The 24,712-nt window shown below is 38.5% G+C and overlaps 1 protein-coding gene across 3 annotated transcripts; it reads right to left on the bottom strand.

Annotated features, from left to right (window-relative positions):
- Nucleotides 1–779: 779 nt before the first annotated feature.
- On the bottom strand, nucleotides 780–24,386 carry kansl1l (KAT8 regulatory NSL complex subunit 1 like). Of its 3 annotated transcripts, none has more exons than XM_014469398.2 (16): nucleotides 24,135–24,386; nucleotides 21,006–22,107; nucleotides 15,837–15,978; nucleotides 14,986–15,138; nucleotides 12,338–12,435; nucleotides 9,180–9,354; nucleotides 8,731–8,854; nucleotides 7,886–8,017; nucleotides 5,740–5,886; nucleotides 5,177–5,277; nucleotides 3,983–4,101; nucleotides 3,732–3,789; nucleotides 3,539–3,651; nucleotides 3,296–3,416; nucleotides 2,171–2,414; nucleotides 780–1,914 (listed from the first exon to the last, which is right to left on the bottom strand). In XM_014469398.2, the coding sequence occupies exons 2-15, from the start codon at nucleotides 22,055–22,057 to the stop codon at nucleotides 2,196–2,198; spliced, it is 2,754 nt and encodes a 917-aa protein (XP_014324884.1). In that variant the 5' UTR covers nucleotides 22,058–22,107; nucleotides 24,135–24,386; the 3' UTR covers nucleotides 780–1,914; nucleotides 2,171–2,195. The 3 variants fall into 3 exon arrangements, with proteins under 3 accessions (XP_014324884.1, XP_023193099.1, XP_023193100.1); XM_023337331.1 differs by having other exon boundaries at nucleotides 15,837–15,981; XM_023337332.1 differs by lacking the exons at nucleotides 780–1,914; nucleotides 2,171–2,414 and having other exon boundaries at nucleotides 3,323–3,651; nucleotides 15,837–15,981.
- Between the last annotated feature and the right edge of the window lie 326 nt (nucleotides 24,387–24,712).

Consider the following 24,712-nt stretch of genomic DNA (forward strand, 5'->3'; position numbering starts at 1 on the left):
AAAGTGCATGTTATTAGATTCATTTTGTTTTGCCTCCGATTTGAGAAGCAATAGACCCCTCTTGTGGCCAGTAGTGGTTCTCTTTGCTTTTTATTTGAGACTAAAAGGGTAATTTATTTTTCAGATGCAGCTAGAGACAAGATGAACTTAAAATGTAAAACCTTTGTCTTTTTAACCTTTCATCACAAGACCTGGTCTATCAATCTTAACTCCTAACACAAGTTAGCACAAGAACTAAATGAAACTAAGAGTCCTTCACAGGGAGACGGAAGGATCAATTAAACTGTAAAATGTGCGGACTCGATAAGTGTATTTAAAACACAATCTCAGATCACTATACACTTCAGATGGGATATCATCAATGAAAATAAATAGTTGTCCTTGACATTTGACCAGATTCACATGCACAAACCAGGAATCAGCCATGTCTGCATTACTCAAAAAATAGTTAGATGAAACTGAGTTTATGACTCCTAAGGTCATGTACCAAGTCCTTGGTATGAAGTTGGATAAATAAATTCATTTAAATTAGAGGGGTGACCTCAGCCATCTGCACTTATCAATTATAAGGGGGCATTATGCATTCAAGACTGAAGCACAAGCTGCTTGACTCCAACTATGGCCCAGAGAGCAGTGACTTTGATACATGTTAGCTATATATTAACACTATATGAGCTCACACTATTTGATGCAACTATTAGCTTTTATGCAATAAATTAAAACATATTTTAAATGTCGGTAGCATACTTCATATAAAAACATGAAAAAACAGATCAGACCTTTGAAAACAGTTGATATTTACTGTAATGTGTAATTACAGTGGAGATCTAATAAAAACAAACAGCTTGAAATGTACAGAAGGGAGCGCCATATTCTATAATTGTGGATTCTTTCCCCCAATTTAAATTGATTAGAACATTTTTTTTTTGCCTTATACCTTAGCTGATGCCATAAATGTTTTCTACAAACTACCTTTTTCAGGTATAGCACAAAGAAAAAGGGATATTTGGATCTATTCATTGCAGAATGTTTGCAGATTTTTATGTACATACTGCATTTGTTCAGTCACATATTTTCAGATTACTGAGATGATGATGGGTTGGTGGAAGAACAGACTGTTCACCAAGTCAGAATTAGCTGATGGATTAATTAATGAACAGATGGATGATCAATGTGCATCTTCTTCATAAAAAACAACAACATAAAAGTACGCTGATTGAAGCAACATTCACAAGTAGACCGTCGCCAGGAAATAAGTATGCATATTTTTCCATACTCCATCTTCTTTTTCCATATTAAGACCTAAGAAGTGCTCAAGTCAAATTCCATATTGTTCCAGGTCATCATTTACAATAATGAGATTCTTTTATTATTGCTCTGACATTTAAACAAAATGCATCTGTTGTGCTTATAAATGTATGAGCAACCTCTGAGAACCAGAAAAGAAACAAGCACATGAATCATGTAATAAAACATTAAACCCACAATGTTTACTAATATCAATATTTACTGTTTTCATTAAAAAAAAAACATTTGCAAGAATTATAGCACATATGAAAATAAAAAAAACGTAAAAACAATCAGATTATATAAATAAATGTATCTACTTGGGTCTTTAAATCTGTACATTTTTAAGAGACATCTTTGAGAATAAATAGCATGTGACAACTGTAAACGGCTGCTCTACTTCACAATACAGACAGCTCCCACATTTACATTAAAACCCAAAACTACAGCAATAGCCGCAGATGTCAATTAAAACTGCTGTGGCACATCTCACAATACAAAATGACATTCGCATCAAAGTATTCAGATCAATACATTGAATGAAGAATTAGCATTGACTGTGTCCGGAATCCCTGAAAAGGTTTCCTGTGGTCTTGTTTTGGCTTGTGGTCCCTGATGTAAGGAGAGCTGGAAAACAAAGGAAATACTTAAAAAGTGGACTGGTTAAAAACCGTGTCTGTTGTTTTTCCATAATTAATTCTATGTTTCAGCTGTTATATAAAATTACTTTTCTTTTTATAGACTTAAATGACATTATCTAGCGCCAGTTACAAAATAGCTGTAAAGTAAAATACCCTATGGCATAAATATCTGTAAATAATCAAACTTTAAGTTTTATATTTAAGAACACATGTATAATAATATTAAATATCACCTTACTTACCTACAAAGATGTCATCACCGTAAACTCAGCTACCGCTGGATGCACAACTCTTGTTCTGTCCATAAGAGGGCAGTGTAGTGCAGGCTGACTGAGTTGGGGACAGTTGGGAGTTGGAAGGCTTTGAAGAGAGGGAAAGGCAGCTGGATTCTGTCCACCCAGATGGGATTTTCACTTCATCAGATAGCAGAGTCGCTTCCTCATGCTCATCCAGAGGAAAGACTCGGGACTCCCAAGGTGCCTGAGGCTGCAGGAAATACAGAGCAAATAATGTGGTTTTTGTCTGTTTGCTGACAACCACAAATCTTTTTCGGACGATTTATTAAATGTAATAAACCAGGGTGTGAAACACTTTCATTTCGTTCAGCTATAAAATAAATCCGCTAAATGCTTTTTCCGGACCAGTCCCTTCACTTAATTAATTCTTCGAGGTCTGTTTGGTTTCGGTGAAGCTCGGGGTTTCAGCGTTAATTGTGGTTTGTTTGGGTGCTGAAGTGCATGAGGCAGAACTGTGGTGATGAGAAAGCTGATTAGAAAAGCCTGGATAAGTAGCAGCTTGTTTCCTCTCCAATCACAGCAAGGAAGAAGAGAGTCCTACAATCAAAGCAGGATCAGGGGAAACAAGTGGAGACAAGTATCTGTGGAGACTCTCAAGAAGCCATTGAGGCTTCGCAGCTCGCCTAAGCCTGTCTGGAAAAGGCTGAGGATATTAAACTCATTACTGCTGATTTATATTCTTGTCCTGTGCCAGAGGGTAAATAACATCTTATCATTGATATGGATATTATAGAAAACACATTTCAAGTAATGTTGAGCATTAAAAAGAAAATTAGGAGTTTAAAAACAAACTGATGGCTGTCTTATTTAAAATATCAGTAATTTGTTCGAACGACAGTGGGACAGCTTTGCTCTGCTCACTGATGAATACTGGAATGAATAAAGGACATAATAATCAATTTAACTGTAAGAACAAAGAACACACACATTAGTAACAGAAAGGAAACAAGAACTTGTCTCAACCACTTAAAAAAAAAGAATATACAATTTGAGATTTGTCCTTTCTCAGTGGAATACTGTTATAATCTCCATTTTCGTTGAAGATTCGGGACCAGAAGCTTGAGATCATACCAGCCACTCCTCCACCCGCGGCTGCTCATCAGAATCCAGCTGAGTACAACTCCACTCCACTGAGCTCTCGTCTCCTGATGTGCACATCCCGCCCCCGCTGCTCGATAGCCTACTGCCAGATCTGAAGAGGAGAGAGAAGAAAAGCGTAAGCCATCCACAAGAAGAACATTTTTCTACACTCGGCTTTCACGCAGATTGTTTTTATATAAAGATTTATAAGCAAGTCTGTTTGTGTGCAGTCACGTTGTCGAACGTCTCCAGCATTTCCTCTTTTCCCAGGATGTCCAGCGGCGCTTCTCCTTCTGCTCCAAAGCCTGGTGCCTCCGAGCAAAGACTTCATCACAGAGATCCTCAATCTGTATATGACACAGAATGCACTGGGAGGTGAAATCAAGAATAACATTAATATGTTTATGCCAGGAAGATTGAACTTTACCTTCTGATTCTCTTCTCCCATTTTAGGAGTCAAACCCTGGATGTCGACCACCCGCCACCTAAATAAAAAGTAGAGACTGTTCATTATTGTTATAATTTATATGATCGTCTTATTTCTACATTTTCTGAACGGGGAAAAAGAAACTTACATGTGTCTCTTCAAACAATTCAAGTCAATACGATCAGTAAAATGAACACTACATTTAAACTGAACTTGTTTTAAACTCCTTTGACAGCACTCGGGTTGTTTACCTCGGCGTCAGGATATCTTTGTACTGCAGTTTTTCCACTTTAGAAAGAGGAGGAATGACGGGAATGACAATGTCATCAATGTTGTACACTCGGCCTCTGTGGTGTTTGCGAAGAAAGCCCTAAAAAAAAACAAAATATGTTATTGCATAAGCAGAGTTAACACTACAGCTAATATTTACAAATCTTTACATATTACAGAGGGTTAGCATTTCTATTTGTTAGATCTTTTGTGTGTGAAGATAATGTTCTGCATGACATTTACATTTATTTCATGTTCAAACCCTCATGTTTTCGATAACAGGGCAATTATTCATTGGAAAGTCCCATTAAATGAACTGTATCCACCATGTCCTGTAGATATGAATCACCAGCTATAGGGACTGTGTCTGGAATCAGCAGCAGTAGAATTAGAAACATAATTATGCCGCAACCGCAAATAACATGGCATTTAAGCAGCAAAATGAAAAAATCTCTATAATTGACTTGCTGCATAATAAAAACCAGGTCCTTCCTGAGTATTTGGACTCTTCCTGAAATGAAGAAGTGGAGCATTTAAAAGAACAATTGCTTTGGTACTGATAACGAAGTTACTGACTTTGTGCTTCTTCTCGTCTTTCACTTAAGTTGAAATTTTCTTAAAACATTTGGTTTTGCACTTGCTTTCCTTTCAGACATGAAGTATGGCATTGAAAAAAAAGGACATCTGGAATCTTTCAGCACCTACCCAATACAAACTGGATCAGCATCTATCAGTTATTACAGAGTATGAGGATCTAAATTAAAAGTGATCCGAGGTCCACAATGAAGACTATTCATTGACTGTGTTTTATTGTGTTCACACTATGTATGCATATCTGTGAGTTTATTCTCAACATTTTTATTTTGTGCTTGCATAAAATAACTTAGGTTAATTTAAAGGCATGTACCACTATGGCCCATAATAAGTAACAAATACACAAAGAAAAACATTAGGGGGGAAATCATTAACTTCAGCTCCATTCCAACTGACCGAAGTTTGGTAGTTTGATCGGTTTAACTAAAAAAAAAAAAAGGTTTGTTGCATTCAAGAAGAAACTTAAAGTATGCAAGTATGAATTTTGCTTTATTAACACTTGTTGGTAGCCAATAGTTAAGAAATTAGTCACTTACTCATTTACAGATTGACACACAATTGAGTGATATTGAGTTTGTTACCCGTGAGCCCCGGCTGAGCGTGAACTGCCCATAGTTCTCCTCCAGCATGTCATTTGAACTGTCTCCAAGATCACACAGCTGGTACAGGACATCCTGATCATCTAAACATATAACACACACTCTGAAAGTGAGAATATATAAAGGACAAAGCTGACAACTCACAACTTCAAAATGTGATAAAAAAAATATAACTAAGTAGATGCTAAATGATCAACAATATGTAGCCATGAGCTAATTTCATCTCACTATTTCTTTGAACACATTTTTTAAACAAAAAAGCCTCCTTTTCTAACTTAAAAGTGACCGGAAACTGTTACATCTTTCACTAAATTGTATTTGTTACATTCAAGATCACAGGTATAAAACCTGAGAAATCAGTATATTATTTTAAATAGTTTTTGTTTCAGTGGAAGTAATTCTTGTTTTACTTTTAAACCTGCAAAGCCTTAAATTACGTTATAAATTGTGGTTTAAATACAGCAATACCACACTTCATCTTACTGTGAGAACTTTTTCAGTTCATCCAGTTACTGAGTAAGCATTTGACACATACTGAAACCCACCTTTAGTTAGTCTGCAGCGCCGTCCTCTCTTTCTTTTTCTCTTATTGGATCGTCTGCGCTGACTCCAAGCAGATCCTGGCGACCTGATTGGTGACAGAGTCAAAACTCCCCTTTTCTGACGCCGCACATGTTGCTTGCATTTCCTACCTAAAAGTGTGAACACATGGCATGAATTAGATGTGTAATGTGGTTTTCATGCTGCTCTTCCAATACATTTTTAGATCAGAACCCAATTAGTATTTAGATTATTTTTTTCTGATCACAACACTAGATTTTCATATGTTACTTACATTTACCCCACTATAGCAATTGCATAAGGACTTATATTTTTTTTCAACTGAAAGAGAATTTTAGAACCCCTTTTACACTCAGCGGGAACAAGAGAGCCATAAAAACTTTTGAGTTGTTATCTCTGAGATAATTAGAAAACTATCTCTGGAAAATACAAGTTATCTTGTGATAATGAGATAAATGTTTGAGCTAATAAAGTGATAATGGCTTGAGAATGTGAATGTTTTCTTAACAGTTTAATAATCTTTGTTAGGGCTTCTTAAGATATTTCTTTGGCTTTACGGTTTTAGAAGCCTGGATGATAAATTAATGGATGATATGCAAACTACATGATCCATTCTAAATTGCCTTGTATCAATCTCCTACTCTTAGAGTGAAACTTTTCTTAAAAGAACAAATTTTACTGAGATTTTCATTAACATGGTTCTAGTACAACTCTATATGCAAATTGCAATAAAGTTAGATTCTATCTTTGATAATTTCACTCTTCTCTATGCATCTATATGTATTTAGTCAGGATTTTCTAAAGCATTAGTCCATAATGAACTGTAGGAATTGATTGGAAGTTTCAAATGATCCTATTCAATTTTAGCGACAATGATAACTGTATATTTAACGGGCTGTAATTTTGGGTAATTTACCATTGACAGACTGTCTTCCGCTGCTATTGACTAAAGAGAATAGGATCATTAAAACCAACATGAAATCATCAGTGAGTTGTGCATGTGACGTTTTTATCTAGTGTATATTCAATCAGGTTCCTTTGTGCTTACTAGTTGCACCCTTTTATCTCCGTTTTTGCTCTACTATACACTAAAAACAACCACGCAAAACTAAAATCCCATGCTGATCTTAGGAAGTAAAAGCAGAAATAACATCCTAATTTATAGAAACTACAGAAGCACGTAAACATATTCTAACACTGGTGATATATCACACAATTTCATGCAGGTCCAGTGGGACATCTGACGTGAATAAAAACAAAAGTGGAGCTGAGAAAGGTGAAAGACAAAATATCAAGTTATTACTGTTATGTCATATTCATTATTTAGATACAGTTTAGTCCTTGGATTATATTTTTTCAAACTACATTTTACTTATAGTTTACATAACCAGGTATGACAGTACTATGGCATATGCACGGGAATTAAGAACCTCAACTTTAACAACAAACACATTTCCTCAGTTTCTAAAGTTATTTTTAGCACAGTAAGAAGATTCACACTGCTCATTGTTTTTCTTTAAACTTCTGGCATGCTCTGTCTCAACTTCTTATTTGATTCCTGACTGATGCTGATCCATTCTTGTCTTGTTACTGTTGGGCGTCACTTTCTGCTTCTCCACTGAACTTTTGAGAATTTGACCACAATCTCCTAAAGGAGTTAAAATCTGGGAAATTTTCTAAAAACACTTCCAACATTTTATTGTTATGTTCTCTGAGCAATCTTGTGGCCCAGTTCATCTGAGGCAGTGTTTTTGGCAAAATCTATAGTAACCCACAATCGGACTGTACTGGAATTCAGTCAGTACTTTAACCACTTCTAATTAAAAAAAAGTGGCTTCTTTGCTGTTCCTCTTGTTGCAAAGTCGCCAGTGTAAAAAATCTTTCATCTCACTGTGGGTAAACATGCACTAACACCCAGTTGTAGCCAATATGGTTCATTGGCGACATTATTGTATTGCCCGCCCCCCAACTGAAAACCATCTTGGGCTTTGTTGGGAACTTTCAGACACTCTGAGGCCTTTCTCACTGTAATTTATCTTCTCACTCCAAATTTCTTGGAAATTAGGTACCACTAAAGGAAAATAGGGAACAGACTGAGATGCGAACACAGTTCCTTCAGAAGGATCTTACTCTTGTGCCTTGGTGTGGAGCTGGCTCTCCCATAGTTTGGTGGATTGGACAGTCTAGAATTGATAATTAAAGGTCTCTGAACCCATTCTTCTCTGGCTTTGAATTTCTGAAAATGATGGCTTGTAGTAATGCCTGAGAGGAGAGAATACAATCTTTAAGAACTTGGTGAAAATAATACAGTCACAGGAACCAAAGATATTTGATCACTCAATTCTCAATAGACCAAGAAAAAAATGTATCTATGTTTTGAACAGGGAGAGGCTACAACTTTAAAAAGACGAGGCACACCATGATCAAAATGTGCTACATTGTATGAGATATCAAACAGGTCAAAAATTGAACAGGAACTAAATCATACTGTTGCAATGTTTGTATTACTTTTCAGTGTGTAAGACATGCAGGTTTAGCTAAACAACACCTTTGTATTACCTTCAGATGAATCTGACACTGTGACAAAGATCATGTGATCTCAGCTACTGTACAATGAAACATTCCACCAATATCAGCTCTATGGTTCAATAGTTATATTGCTTAACCTAATTTCTGTCATGTAAGAATGCAGAATGCTTGTATTGGCTACATATTTTCAAATAATTGAGTTATTCAACCAATATATAATACCAGATCTATAGAAACTCTTTACATACTACGCATAGAACACTGAACTCTGCTACCAAGATGGTCGAGCAAACTGATGTAAAATTGAGCAAATCAAAAGTGGTATATACATCACAGAAATGACAATTTACACCTTAAAGATAACCTTATAGAATGGGTGAATGGTAAAATGAATACAATTCTGAATTATTTCCATATGGAAAAAAAATCTTAATTGGAAGTTTTACCAGAGGAAAGAGGCACCAAAGGGTGAAGTCTTGACCTGCAGCTGCAGTCAGGTTTCGAGCACAAACAAACAGAATCACAAGAGTTACATGTGGGGAAGTGAGTAGATACGGGCTTTCTTGATTTCTGGAACAAAAATAAAACAAAAGGAGGGAAAAATAGATTTTACCTCATTTTGTTAGCAAGTAAATAGAGTACAGTTTTTCACATAAGTAATTAGCTTTCACATTTAGATTAGATATTTCAACTTCAACAGTCAAAAAAGTGCTTTTGCAGTAATATAATCCTAATATACAACCTGCAACTCTCTTAAATTATTTTATTAACATGAAGACAGATACTAGGAGGATGTCTTTGTCATATTAAAGGATGAACAAATCAATATGCATATGCGTACGGTATGCCTACAGCAGGAAAGACCAAGTAAAGAAGGAGCCTGCATTGAGCATACCGGTGAACTGGTGGTGTAGCAAGAGGTGACAGAGAACAATCTGCGTTTGTGGCAAGACACCATGGGCCGGGTGCGGGCGCACACACACGATGCATCGACTCTGAAGAGCCTTCTGCCTTTCAGCCTCCTTCCCTTTGCGGTCCCAGTTAGAAAAACATCATCTCCTCCAGGAGTACTGCGGGAATGAGATCAGATGAGATCATGAAGATGCCACGGTTATGACTCATGCACTAAAACAGGCCGGTTTTTTCAAGCTGCTGTCAGAACAGATGTGTGTCACTGGTAATAACATGAGTAACTGATACTTATATATGTACTCTTGTTACTTTCCAATTAATAAACATCAACACAAGGCTTTTATTTTCACTCACAATGAGGTGTAAAAAAGGCAACCCTGCAGTCAGACTAGACGAAGCTATTTGGTTACTTTGAGTATAAAAAGGTACAGTATAACCCAGACCATAAATATTAGAACATGAAAAAGTAAACATTTTGCCTATTTTCCTAAAAGAATTTAAAGTAAGTCTTTAAATAAGTACTGGAAAAATACTGTACACCTAAAACTCACTGATTGAAATCTTTGATGTGCAACATTATCCCTAACAATTCAAAAATATTGCCACTGTTGCATATTTATTATGGATCATCATTATGAACTAAAAAAAATAATAATTCTGAGCATTCAAATAACACATGCTTTTTATCTTTACTGAGAATGAGAAGTAAAAAGAGCCAGAAGAGATTATTCATGTCGGGCTGGAGTAAAAGAAAAATGTTTCACTGCTTTTCTTACCCAAAGTTATGGCCCATTAAACAACAGAAAAGCAGCACAGAACTGACATTTAAAATATTTCTCTCAGCCAAGTCAGAAAAACTACTGAGCTAGGGATTATAGCACCACCGCAAGAACGCAGGTGTCAGCAAATCACAATAGATTTAAGACTCAGTGATTAAAACTGATCTGCAACATTAGATTAAGACTTGAAATCCTGACTGTGCAGCCACATGGTGCCTTACCTTCTGTTTCCACTACTGCTTGCCACAGCTTTATGTAAGGCATGTTGGATCTGTGTATGTGCTGGAGTTGCCTCTGTCATTATTAATGCTGATTGAACAGCTGTGCAATGTTGGCTTTTGAGTAGCTGTTTGTGAATACAAAGTAAAAACAAAGAAGACACTTCTCCCCTTCTAAGGTTTTAATTATCACAACTCGTATTTGATTCTTCCAACATTTTATCCTAACGTTATACTTTTTTTTTTTATTTTGGCAATCCAGTCAACAGGCAGTTAATTAGTGGATTTTGATCTTTGGCAATGAATCATTAACAGGTCAATATTTTTAGAAAAGCAAAAGCTTTCACAGTTTAACAATCTGAAACAATAGGTGTTTAATAATGCATTAAGCAGGGAGATCATATTTTGCAGCTCTTGGTTTTGGCTAGTTTATATTCTGCTGTCAAAGGGCAGCAAAGCAGTCAAACCTGCTATTACAAACCTGCTAGTTTATACTGCCATTTTCAAACAGCCTGGCCTACAGTCCTACACAGCGAGAAAGATCATTCACAAGTGGAAAACCGTACAGCTGGTCTTGGTTCAAGGAAGGATGCGGGCCTGGAAGTTCATACAAAAGTCAGAGAAATCCTAAAACGTAAAAAAACAAAAATTGTCCAGAAGAAGTTTATCAACCATCTGCTTCTGAATTTCAGTTTTGCTCTAAATAGATGGGAATGTTAAGTTACAATACATTATGTTTCACCATTCATGGTGATATTTACCTAAAGTCCTTTTAAATTTATGTCCTGATGAGTAAAGTGAACTATGTTTTAATAAACATGCTCCAATTAGGTTGGGTTCTAATACTCATAACTATGTTGAATAATTGCCCATACAGAGATATTTTTTTTCATCTAGAATCCCTTTACTGAAACAGTTAGTGTTGCTGTGATCTTGAATGTAAACCTTTTTATGGCTGTATTTTAATTGTTGTCAGCACAAGAGCAGAGACAAAGAAGGGGACATATGGGACAAAACAGACCTCAAGCTTGAAAAAAAAATTCTGCTGTCAAAGGGCAGCAAAGCAGTCAAACCTGCTATTACATTACATCACATAATTTAAATTAATGAACCTTTCTGCTGCAAAACAAAAATTATTCATGAGCTGAAGTGACGTTACATTATGTGTGTAAAAAGAATAGAGAAATAAGAATTTGCAATTAGTGCTTTTAGTGTAATTAGCATCTGAAGCTTACTGTAGCATTTCTTTTATTTTCTAGATGGTAAACAGATTTGCAAGTATAGAACAATATTTCGTCTCGTTGTTTTCCAACTTTTAAAGTCCTTTATTCTCCATGTCAGATAGATAGGAAGTTCTAACATGAAAAGCAAAAAAGGCAACATTCTGTATTCTTTCCAGTTTCTACTGTAGCTGTTTGTTGTTTTCATGTTGCGCTCTGAACTTTTCTCCTGAGACATTATATCACTGTGTGACATAACTTCCACGGCTCTAAATGTTGCCAGCAAACACATAACTTCTGTCTTGTATTTTTTTCTTCCTATTTGTCCCCAAACTATAACCAAAGAAGGCGATACTAAGAAGCAGAAAGGCTGAGAATTTCTGCATCAAGCTTCATCCACATGACTTCACATGACCTTGAAGTCATTTGCAAAATAAAAAAAATAATACATCCGTTGATATATTTTAAACATTCATTTTCAAAATGTGTGCAACACTTTTTGGCTGTAAGGCCTCCTCTGTAAAATCAGAGCTCCAATAGACTCAAGAATAATCTGGGTGGTATGGGAGGATCTGGGGGTTTAAAAACAAAACCAAAAAAAATGTTTAAATGTGAATAATGTCTCTCAAATGAAGCCAGTTTTACCTTTGTTGGTTGATTAACATATCATGTTACAATGCAACAGAGCAACCATTATAACCTAAGATATCGTCTCAAATGTAACCACAAATATGCCCCAGAAATGTGGTAACAAACTCCACCCAAACTCTAACCTCCACCCATAGCATGAGGCTGAAGCAGGAGGCATATGCAGCTGTCAAAACAGACAATTTTCTCAAAGTGTTCACAAGGTTATCTGAAGAATAGGGTATCCATTAACTGCAACTGAGGAGCAGCCGGAATGGGAACAGGAATTCTACACACCTTGTGAAGGTTCCCCTTTCGTTTGAAGGCTGTTTAGAGAGAGGTGAAAAATTCAGGGGAAGCATCAGACTGTTTACAATCTGGCTGAGCTGGGCACTCTGCAGAGAAGAAAACACAGAAATCAAGTCAACCCAGAAACAAAATGAAACCGAGGCTTTATTCAACTGCTTGCAAAGCTGTATCATATTTCATATCAACAGAAACTGCTGACATTAAAGCCTGTGCTGCCATAAGACTATCAAAGCTGCAGTAGGAAGCTTTTATAAAAGTGTGGTTTTTAAAAAAAAAATTTTTTAAAACGTTTACTATGTCATGACAATGTAACCTGAGACAGATAATCTGTGAAAAAAAAAATAGCTCAACTAGTCTGCACATTCACAGCAGGTAACTCTGTAGGGAAGGAGATACAGCATAGCAGAGAGCAAGGGGGAGGATGAGAAGAGCATGTACAGTCATGGCCAAATGTTTTGAGAATGATTCAAATGTTAATATTTACAAAGTCTACTGCTTCAGTTTTTATATCAGCAATTTGCATATACTCCAGAATGTTATAAAGAGTGATCAGCGTAACAGCAAAAAATTGCAAAGTCAATATTTGCCTAGAAAATGAACTTTATCCCCCAAAACACATTTCAACTTCATTGCAGCCCTGCCTTAAAAGGATCAGGTAACATCGTTTCAGTGATTGCTCCATTAACACAGGTGTGGGTGGTGATGAGGACGGGGCTGGAGATCAATCTGTCATGATTAAGTAAGAATGACACCACTGGACACTTTAAAAAGAGGCTGGTGCTTGGCATCATTGTTTCTCTTCTGTGAACCATGGTTACCTCGAAAGAAACACGTGCAGTCATCATTGCACTGCACAAAAATGGCCTAACAGGAAAGAGAATCACAGCTAGAAAGATTGCACCTCAGTCAACAATCTATCACATCATCAAGAACTTCAAAGAGAGAGGTTCCATTGTTGCCAAAAAGGCTTCAGGGCGCCCAAGAAAGACCAGCAAGCACCAGGACCGTCTCTTAAAAGTGTTTCAGCTGTGGGATCGGGCTACCAGCAGTGCAGAGCTTGCTCAGGAATGGCAGCAGGCAGGTGTGAGTGCATCTGCACACACTGTGAGGCGGAGACTCTTGGAGCAAGGCCTGGTCTCAAGGAGGGCAGCAAAGAAGCCATTTCTCTCCAGGAAAAACATCAGGGACAGACTGATATTCTGCAAAAGGTACAGGGAGTGGACTGCTGAGGACTGGGGTAAAGTCATTTTCTCTGATGAATCCCCTTTCCGATTGTTTGGGACATCTGGAAAACAGCTTGTTCGGAGAAGACAAGGTGAGCGCTACCACCAGTCTTGTCTCATGCCAACTGTAAAGCATCCTGAAACCATTCATGTGTGGGGGTTGCTTCTCAGCCAAGGGAGTCGGCTTTCTCATAGTCTTACCTAAAAACACAGCCATGAATAAAGAATGGCACCAGAATGTCCTCCGAGAGCAACTTCTCCCAACCGTCCAAGAGCAGTTTAGTGATGAACAATGCCTTTTCCAGCATGATGGAGCACCTTGCCATAAAGCAAAGGTGATATCTAACTGGCTCAGGGAACAAAACATAGAGATTTTGGGTCCATGGCCTGGAAACTCCCCTGATCTTAATCCCATTGAAAACTTGTGGTCAATCATCAAGAGACGGGTGGACAAACGAAAACCTAGGAATTCTGACAAAATGCAAGCATTGATTGTGCAAGAATGGACTGCTATCAGTCAGGATTTGGTCCAGAAATTGATTGAGAGCATGCCAGGGAGAATTGCAGAGGTCCTGAAGAAGAGGGGTCAACACTGCAAATATTGACTTGCTGCATTAACTCATTCTAACTGTCATTAAAAGCTTTTGTTACTCATTATATGATTGCAATTGTATTTCTGTATGTGATGACAACATCTGACATACACACATGAAAACCAGAGGGCAGAAGATCATGTGAAAATATAATATTTGTGTCATTCTCAATACTTTTGGCCATGACTGTACATTGGGGTGATTGACAGTGGTAAAACCCGCCTCCTGACTCTGATTGGTTGTTTCTGACCAAGTGGTGCATTTCTGCAAATGGCAATAAGGCCACAAAGAGGAGGCAGAGAAGCTTCGTTTATTCACATTTTATCTTTCTCGTGTCTTTGTCTGTCAGGACATAGAGAAATATTTAACAAATATGTTAAAAATATATCTTATTTATAAAAGTTACCTCCTGAACGTATAATTCTAAAGCAAATATAAAACAGAAAATACTAAGGAATCACCCAGAAATGATGCTCCTCTGTGATGTGTCCATCACGTCCACTTTAGTGAACATTCAACATCAAAATTACATTTAACTTCTAATTCCATTAAGACTGGGAATACTGCATACTGTGTTATATTAATATGCAGTTCTACATCTACCTCAACCGCTGTAACAATTAACACGCTCTTTCTCCCTCCTGGGATAATTAGAACCACCTGACATCATCAAGCAGATGCAATTTATTCCCTCCACCTGCAGCTACTAATTTACCGTAACAGCACACGAGTCGAACAGCGTACACTGTGATGAGTCAAGTTCTCATAGGCTGATACCGAAACGCAACGTTACACTCAACAAAGAGTTCAGCCATCGTACCTGTCTCTCGATGTTGTACAGAAGGCGCGTGGGACTGCAGGGCTCCGCATCGGCATCTGAGGCTGTGCAGGAGAGGCCGGCCATTTCTCTCATCAAGGTTTGCTGAATCTGCCTGTCGGTCAGCGGCTGGGATTGTGCAAGAACCACCCTGCCCTAAAGCACACACAGAAGAGAATAGATGCAAAAAGACAGAGCTTATATGGTATTCTATGTTTTATTTACTGATTTAAATAACCTTTTTTCTACAATTCCATGGCATGCATGCTCAGGCAGGACAGATCAGAATTATGTGGTCAATTTCTGTTTTTAGGTTTTAGAAAAGACTCGACCTGCTGAGTGTGATTTAATTCAGAATTTTCTCCAATAATAATATTAGAGGATATAAGAGCAGGTTATAAATGGTGTTGTTTTAACCCCTGCCTCTAGGGACACTAATTATCTACATAACAAAAGGGAGAGACGTCACATTGCGTGAAAGCAGTTGCTATAAAGCTAAATTTACATTTTAAAAAACCAAAATGAAAAGAATAAAAAAGAATAATTTTGCTGCAACATGTTGACCTTCCTATTAGCTGCTGAAAGTCTCACGCTTTCGCTTTCTTGTAGAATGATTGTTTTTCAATCTTTAAGTTTCAGTTTTAAACACTTCACTGGTACTAAACATGGCTACCTGTCAGTGTTTTTCCATTAGGAGCTACATTCACACCCAAAGAGTTTTGGTTTAGGTTTTTGAGTTCATCGCTGGTTGGGGTTGATCAAGCTGACTACTACCCTTTTCTGTTCACCAGCTGATTTCTCTGTGCATCTCTATAATTTCTCTGGTATAATTCAAGGTATAATTTCCATCATACCTTGGTGGAGCGTATGTGCTTGTGTAGCTCCACCAGTTGCTCTATTCTCCCATCCAGTTCGGACATACGGAGCTGCAGCCAGATCCATCTGCTGCTCAGCTCCGCTCGTTCTTCCAGCCACTGCATCTCGCTGCTGCTGCTCCTGCTGGCACAAGGTGAGAGATAGATGGTTGTTTTAATCTCATTTCCCAATGTGTCAGCTTCACCTTTGTGAAAACAAGCAGGCAAGCGATTATTTTAAAGGCCGCACTCTGAATGAGCAAAGTGTGTGTAATAAAACTGGCTGTGTGAAAAGGTTACAATAGGAGCAAGTGTGTGTGTTTGTGGGTACTCGTGAGGCTGAGTTCAGTACCACAGCAGTTGCCATGGCAGTGCTCTTGGACCTTGGCTTGCAGGGACTCCCCCACTTCAAACACTCTGATCCAGAGGGAAAGGTTAGGTTTCCCAGCATAAAGCTACAGACTGTACACTTCTCTGTACCCTATGATATAATAAGGTGTTTTTCCCCCCAGTTAAATTCAATTTAAATAAATACCTAAAGACAAGATTAAGTCATACAGAAAAGAAAATATCAGTCAAAGCCACCCTGTCAGTGTGCTTCAGTGAAGTCTTTTTGTTAAGCGGGTAATTTCCCCTTCCCAAACACAGACAATGCCCAGTCTTGGCTTGCCCTTTTTCGCTTTCCACCAGTATAATGAGGAAATTCCAGGAATTTTTGCCAATCGCTGGCTGGAGGAGAAGAGGAGTGAACAAAGGAGGAATGACTTCTTTGCTCCTCTTTCCGAGAATGCTCCCCAAACTGTGTACTTATCACAAAGTTAATGAATCCAAGTAAAATATTAGCTGACATTCTGTGAATACAAGTCAGAGTGAGAACGCTTGGGGTTCTTGCAGCTAAAGTGACGCATCAAGCTGAAACAAGAGGCATTATCTCATTTGACTGTCTTGACTCATGCAAAGGAAATGGTGCAATCAAATTTAAAGATTGTCAAAGAATCTTCTAACCACAAAGAATATATAATCCATTAAAACATTATTGAAAACTCTTTAATTTTTTTCACACTTTTTCCAAAGATTCTCTTGTTAAGAAAAGAATGTAATACTTTCTGTTTCCAGATGTGTAAAGCTAGATAAAATGTGAGGGATTTTTTTTCTCCATTTTTACACACCACTTTGTGTAGGTCGATCAAAAGAAACCAAGAAAAATAAGTTGAAGTTTATGGTTGAAAAATGTCAAAACATGAGTTCAAGGAGTATGACCAGTTCTGTAAGTCGCTGTAACTAACAAACTGAGTAAACAAGCTCCAGCTACAAATGCAAAACCCAATTACACTTTAAAAGCTGCATCCCATCAGTGCTTCAGCTGTTCCCACACTGTGAATGCAGAGAGTTAAGTATTTCCACATTGTTTTTTTGACCGGACTGTAATGATCCATTTCCTCGCAAGAAACAAGCAAACCACTTAGAGAAGGACATAGCTATAAAATCCTTGTGGAGGTTTAGAGCTAAATCACAGGGAACTGCACCATACCAGGAAAAACTGTGGGAAAAAGGAACTGGTTGACACTTTGAATCTGGACAAGAAACACAAATCCACAACCCAACACACAAATATGAATATATTGGTTTCCTCTTGCAAAAACAACTTTTTTTGCGTGATTTCTCACATTTGCTAATTCCTTTACAGTATGAGCAAAAATGATCATATTTACAAAGGTCCCACACAATTTTCCAGTTTAATCAAAGTGTCCTGTTAAAGCATTTGGCAGAGCAGCAGCTGTGGCCCTCAGGACTGTCTTGTGGAAATTCCAGAGTTTACATAAGGATCTACATTCTCCAGGGAATACACACGTTGTGTTCGCCATGTTTTAGTAATGATGGCTGTGCAAACACCAATATCAGATGCTAATGACAGGTCAAAATGTCAAACACATAAAACCCTGCTTTTCAGCACTGTTTTAGCACAGAGGAGGAAGTGATGTCACTCCTGCTCCTGATTGAAATAATTGTTGCCCGCTTGTGCACGATGCCAACAAAACATCTTTTTTTTTAAACTGTTCATATGTCTTCTACTATTAAAGTTCCAAAAGAGAAGCAGAAATCAGCTAAAGTCGGTATCAGTAAATCAAAGTTTTCCAAAAACTGGAGATTGGAGAAAAGCCACAAAACCCTCATCAGTGCATGCCTAATATAATTTAAATCTCTTTTGTTTAGATCATGGTCTCAATCCATGACTTTTTTTCCCCCTGGGGTAAAAATATGACAAGGCACAGAACAGAGGCCCATTTCACCCAGCCACTCTCTACAAGGGGAAAGAAAAGAACACATGGCATTCAAATATGGCAGATGGGAACTGATTTTCATGGGTCAAAGAAAACATCTATTTTCCTAAATCTGCCCATACTTCAGTAGGGCTGTATAATTATATCAATTCTACGATATTTATAGATTTTTCCCACTTCGGAAGGTATTGATTTTTCATCTGCGAGTATCAATACGTTAAACCATAGGGGTCCATAGGCTTATACCGTCTTTTTAACATGTCTGGTTTGTGACGGCATTGCAGCAAGGCTCCGCCTGCCTCAGTCTCACTTTCAACTTGTGCTTAAATGAAAGAACAAGTTGCTGGGGGTGAGGCAGAGCGACTCCCCCAGCAACTAGTAGTAAACAGCTTACAGCCATGGCTAACTCTGAGACCCAAGGTAGAACAGCCTTTTCCTAGAGTCCAAAATACTTTTTTTACTCCAAAATGCAGCCACAGTATGTCCAAAAGAAAAACATAAGTGCAATCATTTACTTTTTGAGAGTTTACAGAGGCTGATAATCTCCCCACTCAGAGAGAGTGGATCACTGTTGAAACTTTGAGTTTTATGTGAAATCCACATAAATTAAATTACAGAAACTAATTTTCTCACTGCATCTTTGATTCATTTTGTCCAGCTGCATACTGTTAGACTCTGTCCAATCTGAGTCAGGTATTGTGTAGTTGGTGCTTTTAATCAGTTTCCAGTTAATTAAATCTCTATGGAACACAAAATGTCACTAAAAGCACTCTGTCCTTCTAAAATCTTTCAAAAAATCATAAAAGTGCACCAAATCGTATCACTCAACAAATACCGTGATATATATCGTATTATGGTCAGAATATCATATTGTATTGTGAGATTATTGTATTGCTACACCCCTATATTTCAGGACAGAGTAATAATCAATCAATCAAGTTTATTTGTATAGCACATTTCAGCAGGCAGGGAGTTCAAGGCGCTTTACATAATAAAAACAGAAAATAGCAATAAAAAGCATTAAGAAAAGCATTTGTAACTGTGATAAACAAAACTGGACTACGGTAACATCAAGAAAAAAATCTACAAAGTTCTTGATTCATGAACTGCACGAGTGACGTCTTGAGTTTCAACATTGCCAATCTAAAGGTTCAGTCATATCAGCCCTGTTTAGTCCACTTTAATCAAACTCTAGTTTGTTTGTCTAGAAAGTCTGGTTTGTTTGGGGAGGTGCAAAAGCACAATCAAACTCTGATGTGTTCGATCAGAAAAAAAGCAAATCTGGACCACCTGAAAAGCATAATTCTGCTCAGCAAAGTTTTTAAATCAACCTGTCTGTCAGGATGTACAGGATGCAGGGACTAAATAATGACAGCACCTGTGGCATTCAAAGCAAACTCTGAGACACATTGTCAACTACAAACAGTGAAGAGCTGAGACATGATGGCAGAGCCTGGGTGGAACGCTGCTGGCTCGCTGGCAAGCCCGTATTTATTTCCTAGCCTGTGGGTAGAGAGGGAGCTGGCTCGTCAGATGGATCTGTTATGACTGCCGCATGGAAAGAGACTATGTGTGAGCGCTTAGCTGAGAAAAAAACCGAAAAAAACCCCGTCAGAACACACACCACAGCAGAGAGCACAAAACATGTATTTATGACAGCCAGAGCGTGAATGACTCTGAAGGCCAAGTTAAGCATGCAAACAGCACTGGGGCTGCATATTCACAAATTCCCAAAACTAATACTACAACATCAAAATTTGTGTTAGCTGTTCGTTTCAGAAATTCTCCAATCAAACCCCACTTAACGTTTTTTTTTTTCTTACTGGCTGCCTTCCATCCCTTCAAATAAAGCGAGACAACACCTATGTGAACTTTCCACAGGTCTGAACTGAAAACATGAGCTCCATTCCTGCAGCCAAATCCTCTGCACTCCGAATGTTCTTCAGCATGAGTAGTTAACTTCACATCTGACACTGAAATGATCTAATTTTATGCTTCAAAGGATTTCCAGCGTCTAGGAGACCAAGCTGGTTTATTTAGCTGCACGGACCAGCTGCACAAGCAAGATACTCTCAGAGGCCCTTTATACACAAACACACACTAGAGCTTACATTAAAGGGTTGCATCCTTTCTCTGGAAAGTCCTCCCCTTAAAGTCCATGCTTTTTGACACATTGCAGATCAGAAGTTGTCATACGCCAGTGGTAAAACAGTTTTATCTTCGTTCAAGTTGGAAGGATTAGAAGCAGACCATCTTTGTGAATTAAAAATGAGCATTAAACATATATAACAGTACATTTTTGAATAGAAAGTTTTCTATTCATAAAAGGTAAAAAAATGAAAAGAAGGTTGAAGCCTAACCACAAAAAATGATTCCTTTTACTGTGATATTGCATGTAGAAACACAAAAAACTGGAACAAGTAGTCAGTTTTACTGTGATTTACATCATAGCACTGTTTAGTTTACTAGAAGTTAAAGATCCACATGCAGGCCCAGAGACAGACCTCTCAGCTAGATGGTTGAAACTTGAACACAAACACACATCAAAATTAGCTTTAGCCCAGAGAAAGCAGGCCAGGCTTCAGGCTTCTGGAATGGCCGTCACTTTGACTCTATTAAAAATAAAAGGAACATGCTTAAAAGCTGAGGCAGTGCCAGGAAACCAAGACCTTGTCAATGACTGCAAAAAGTTTCCCTCTGATTTACTAAGGAACACTGAACCAAATATTAGCGAGGTTTGTACATCATTCATGCTGTATGTATATTTTTGATCCTTCCCAGTGAATTCAAATTTGTCCACCTGGTTGTTTGAGTCACTCAAAACCAATCCAGACAATATGGTAATATAAATAACAAACTGACAGATTACCAACTTGATGATACTCACAAAGGTGAAAGCATGTCTTCCTCTGACTCATCGTCAGAGCTGCTGCTGCCTGTGGCCTCCGAGTCCAGGGCTTCCTGCAGGCCTCTGAGAACCATCTGGTTGGACTCGCAGAAATCCGCCACCTCGGCAAAAAAAGCCGAGGCTGCGATCGACTCTTCCCAGGGAAAACCGGGATTGCTGCAGCTTTGTGGCGGCGCAGCAGAGTCCAGGCTGTCAAGAGGAACATCCTCGAATTGGAAATGCTTCTTCAGGCCCTCCAGCTGCTGGCTGCAGTGCTTCAAAGCGTGCTCGCCCAACAGGGCTTGAAGTCTCCTTTGCAGCCTGCAGGCTCGACCTTGAAGCTCCGCGTGGCGGGAGAGCTGCTCCTTCGCTGCGTTCTCTAGCAGATGTCTTGATTCCAGCCGCTCAGGGTTCACAAAGCCAGTCCCGAACTGCCTTAGAGCCGCAGTAGAAGGAGGACAGAGCTTCTCTAATTCCTCATACATCATCTTGGGCTGGGTCGTGTACATGGAAGTGAGGTTCTGAGAGCTTTGCTCGCCATGGGAATAGGAGGGACAAACACTGGGAAAAATGAGAGAGGAGTGGAGCACATCACCACCATCTGGCCTGCATTCAGGCTGAACACTTTGTCCGTGCAGGAGCAAGGCCTCCTGGCTATTGTGCTCTGGAAGAGGGATTAAAAACATGTCTGTTGCACCTGGGAAGACTGTGGCCACTTGACGAGATTCCCTCTGGCATTTACTGAAGCAGGGCAAGCTAACGAGTAAACCCGGAACAGGCCGGGCCACCATCTCACCCTGACCACGACACGTAGGGCCGCAAGTGAAAGGATCAGGGTTTGCGGGGGGGTCTACGGGATCCAGGTAGCCTAGTGAGCAAAGATTCAAGCTGATTTTCTGCAGGTCGCCGTCATCTGCAGGTCTCAGGTGAGGCTCGAGCTCTACAGTGCACAGGATGGCGCTCGCATCCGAGTCCACGGTGACAGAGGCGGGAGGAGAGGAGAGGTGGATGCCGTGGTCATTTTTCAGGATCTTGGTCAGGGCCGGGGCCATTCCCCTTCCAGAGCCAGGCGGGAGGCTTCACAGGGCGCGCCCTGAAGGGTCTGACACAGAGCAGTGCGCTTGTTAATCTCAAATGATAAACACATTTATATTTCAAAGACAGTAAGACTGTACCATTGAGCAAACACATGAAGGGACGTAAGTAGCAAAAACTAAAAAAAAAAAAAGTTTTATTTTTGTCATTTTTTAAAAATAATATATCTATTTTAATTTTGAATGTCCTGATTTAAGTGTAAGATTATATTTTAACTTTTTTATTTTAAAAAGTTAAACTAAAGATACATCATTTAAGTGTATGTGTAGGAAAAAGACCACGTGTTTGCTTATATTCATATTTACGGTACTCTAAAATTGAGCTTCTCTGTGGACTAGAGTGGGGCCTCCTTTTACATCAATAGGACTGCTAGTGGCTAGATAGCCAGTACATTGTCTAGCAACCATGACAACTTAATAGACGCATTGAAAGCATGAGGACAGTGATGCCCAACAACATTAGAGATGGGTGAACCGTTTCATATACGCAAACAGGGAATAAAGCGGTTTTTTTACATCTGTTGCTTCACGCAAGGAATGTGGCAGCTGCAGAACACGTCCTCCCTACATCTGTGTGTGGCGGTTCTTGAAGCTCTGGCTCCAGCCACTGTCCACAACTTGTGAAACTGTTGAAAAGGCTTTTGACTTACAATCCTCTAATTCTTGTGACTATCCTTGCTGCTTTTGCACCTTTTTCTTCTACACTTTTTCCTCCTACTCAACATTCCATGAATCTCCCTGGCTACAGCACTCAGTAAATTACCAGTTTCCTTTACAGTGAACTTGTGATGACCGTCTGCTGGTCGGCTGTCAAGTCAGCAGCCTTCCACATTGCTGTGTAGACCAGGGGTCTGCAACCTTCAAATTTCAAAGACTAATTTTTGCCCTCATTGCAGTTTAATAAAGCCTTATTTGAGCCACAACTTGTAATCTATCACTATTTAGCCGGTACATTTTAAAGCCTAGTATTAGGCTTTGAAATACATAACATCAATCTTTTTGTAAATAGAGGATGAATATACGTATATTATTATATGGCATATTGATATTTGTGAAAACAAAATTGCATAGTTTCCAACCTAATGACAAGACAAAACTGTTCTAAAAATACTAATGGGACTTTTAATGTCATACATTTGTGGAAATCTAATGCAATTATTCCATGAAACAAAACATAAAAAACAGCTAAAACTGTCATTTTTATTATATCCGTATTTAAAAACACGTCAGTAAACCTGTTTCTTTATCATTTTGAGCCAAAAGTATGAGAGCTATTGTGGAAGATTTAAAGAGCCACAGTTGCAGATCGGTCATAAAATTTTTGTATTAATGGTCTTATGTAATGTTCTAACATTCTGAAAAACAGATTTTTTTTTATTATGTGTGAGCCATAATCATCAAAATGAACAGAAATAAACACTTGAAATATAGCAAACATCAATGTGTAAGTTTAATCTGGAACTGAATTACAATAATAAATATATTTCCTGTGTTATGTGTGTTTGTATGTGTTGTGTCTTTTAAAACGCTGTTCTCATTGATCCCCCCACGCCCCATTTTTTTTTTAAATTAACTTTAAGCATCTGCCCCTTTAAGTCTCTGCACGCCCCTGCCAAAGATCCAATGGTAACCAAATACAACGTAAATAAACTGCAATAAAATTCGTCAACGGTGGTTAACGGTTAAAGAACAGTTATTTCAAGACACCCTAAGAAAACCCGAATTACCTACCAGCCTTTTCTGTCCCGTTTCATTCAGCGGGTGACTGTTTTACTATTCACAACGGACTCGTCAATAAATCTAACTTTTCCTTCAAGCTACTTAAACTTTAACCCAAACGGCTAAGCTGACTGTCTAACTTATGAAAACTAAACGTTAGCGTGGTGCACTTCAACTTCTGAACACGTCAAAACTGAGCTTCACTGTAGTTTTACCAATAAATAAACACGCAGCTGTCCCGGCTGTTAGATGGAGCCATGCATTGCGAAAAATACGGACAATCCTTAAAATCTGTTTCAAGTGTTCAGCTACTCACCTGACCGCTCGTCGGACATCGTATGTTTCAGGGTTAGAGATCTTGAGCTGAATATTTTCGAGCGTTTGTGAATCAAAACACAGCAGTCTGGGTGGCGTATATTGATGAAAATCGAGGTTCTGACTCGCACTGTTATTAAATATGAACTATGAAAACGATACGTTTTTCCCTTGAGGAGGTTTGTCCCATCCTGCTCCCTCCTGCTAGCATCCGCTCCCTAGATCTCCTCTGGCCAACTGCAGACAGAAGCGAGATTCTGGGATCTGATCGACTAGGGGCTGAGCCAGACCTCTGCTGCCTTCACGGTCTGTTCGAAAGCTCGGAGCTGTCACTACTCCCTTTTTTCTCTCTCTTGTGTACTATTAAAGTACACTGTTGCCAAACAGCAAAAAAACATCATTAAACTTACAAAAAGGATTTTGTTAAATTAAATTTCTGTTGATTGTATTTATTTTCTCTATTTTAATATAGACATTTTTTTTTCCCCATTCAGACATCAGACAATCTGTCTGATGTGAAAATAATAGAGTGGGATATTTCTGTACAGTAGTAATTGCTTACACACATACCACAATGTA

This window comes from Xiphophorus maculatus, chromosome 7 (genome assembly GCF_002775205.1).
Source record: "Xiphophorus maculatus strain JP 163 A chromosome 7, X_maculatus-5.0-male, whole genome shotgun sequence".
Taxonomy (NCBI): Eukaryota; Metazoa; Chordata; class Actinopteri; order Cyprinodontiformes; family Poeciliidae; genus Xiphophorus; species Xiphophorus maculatus.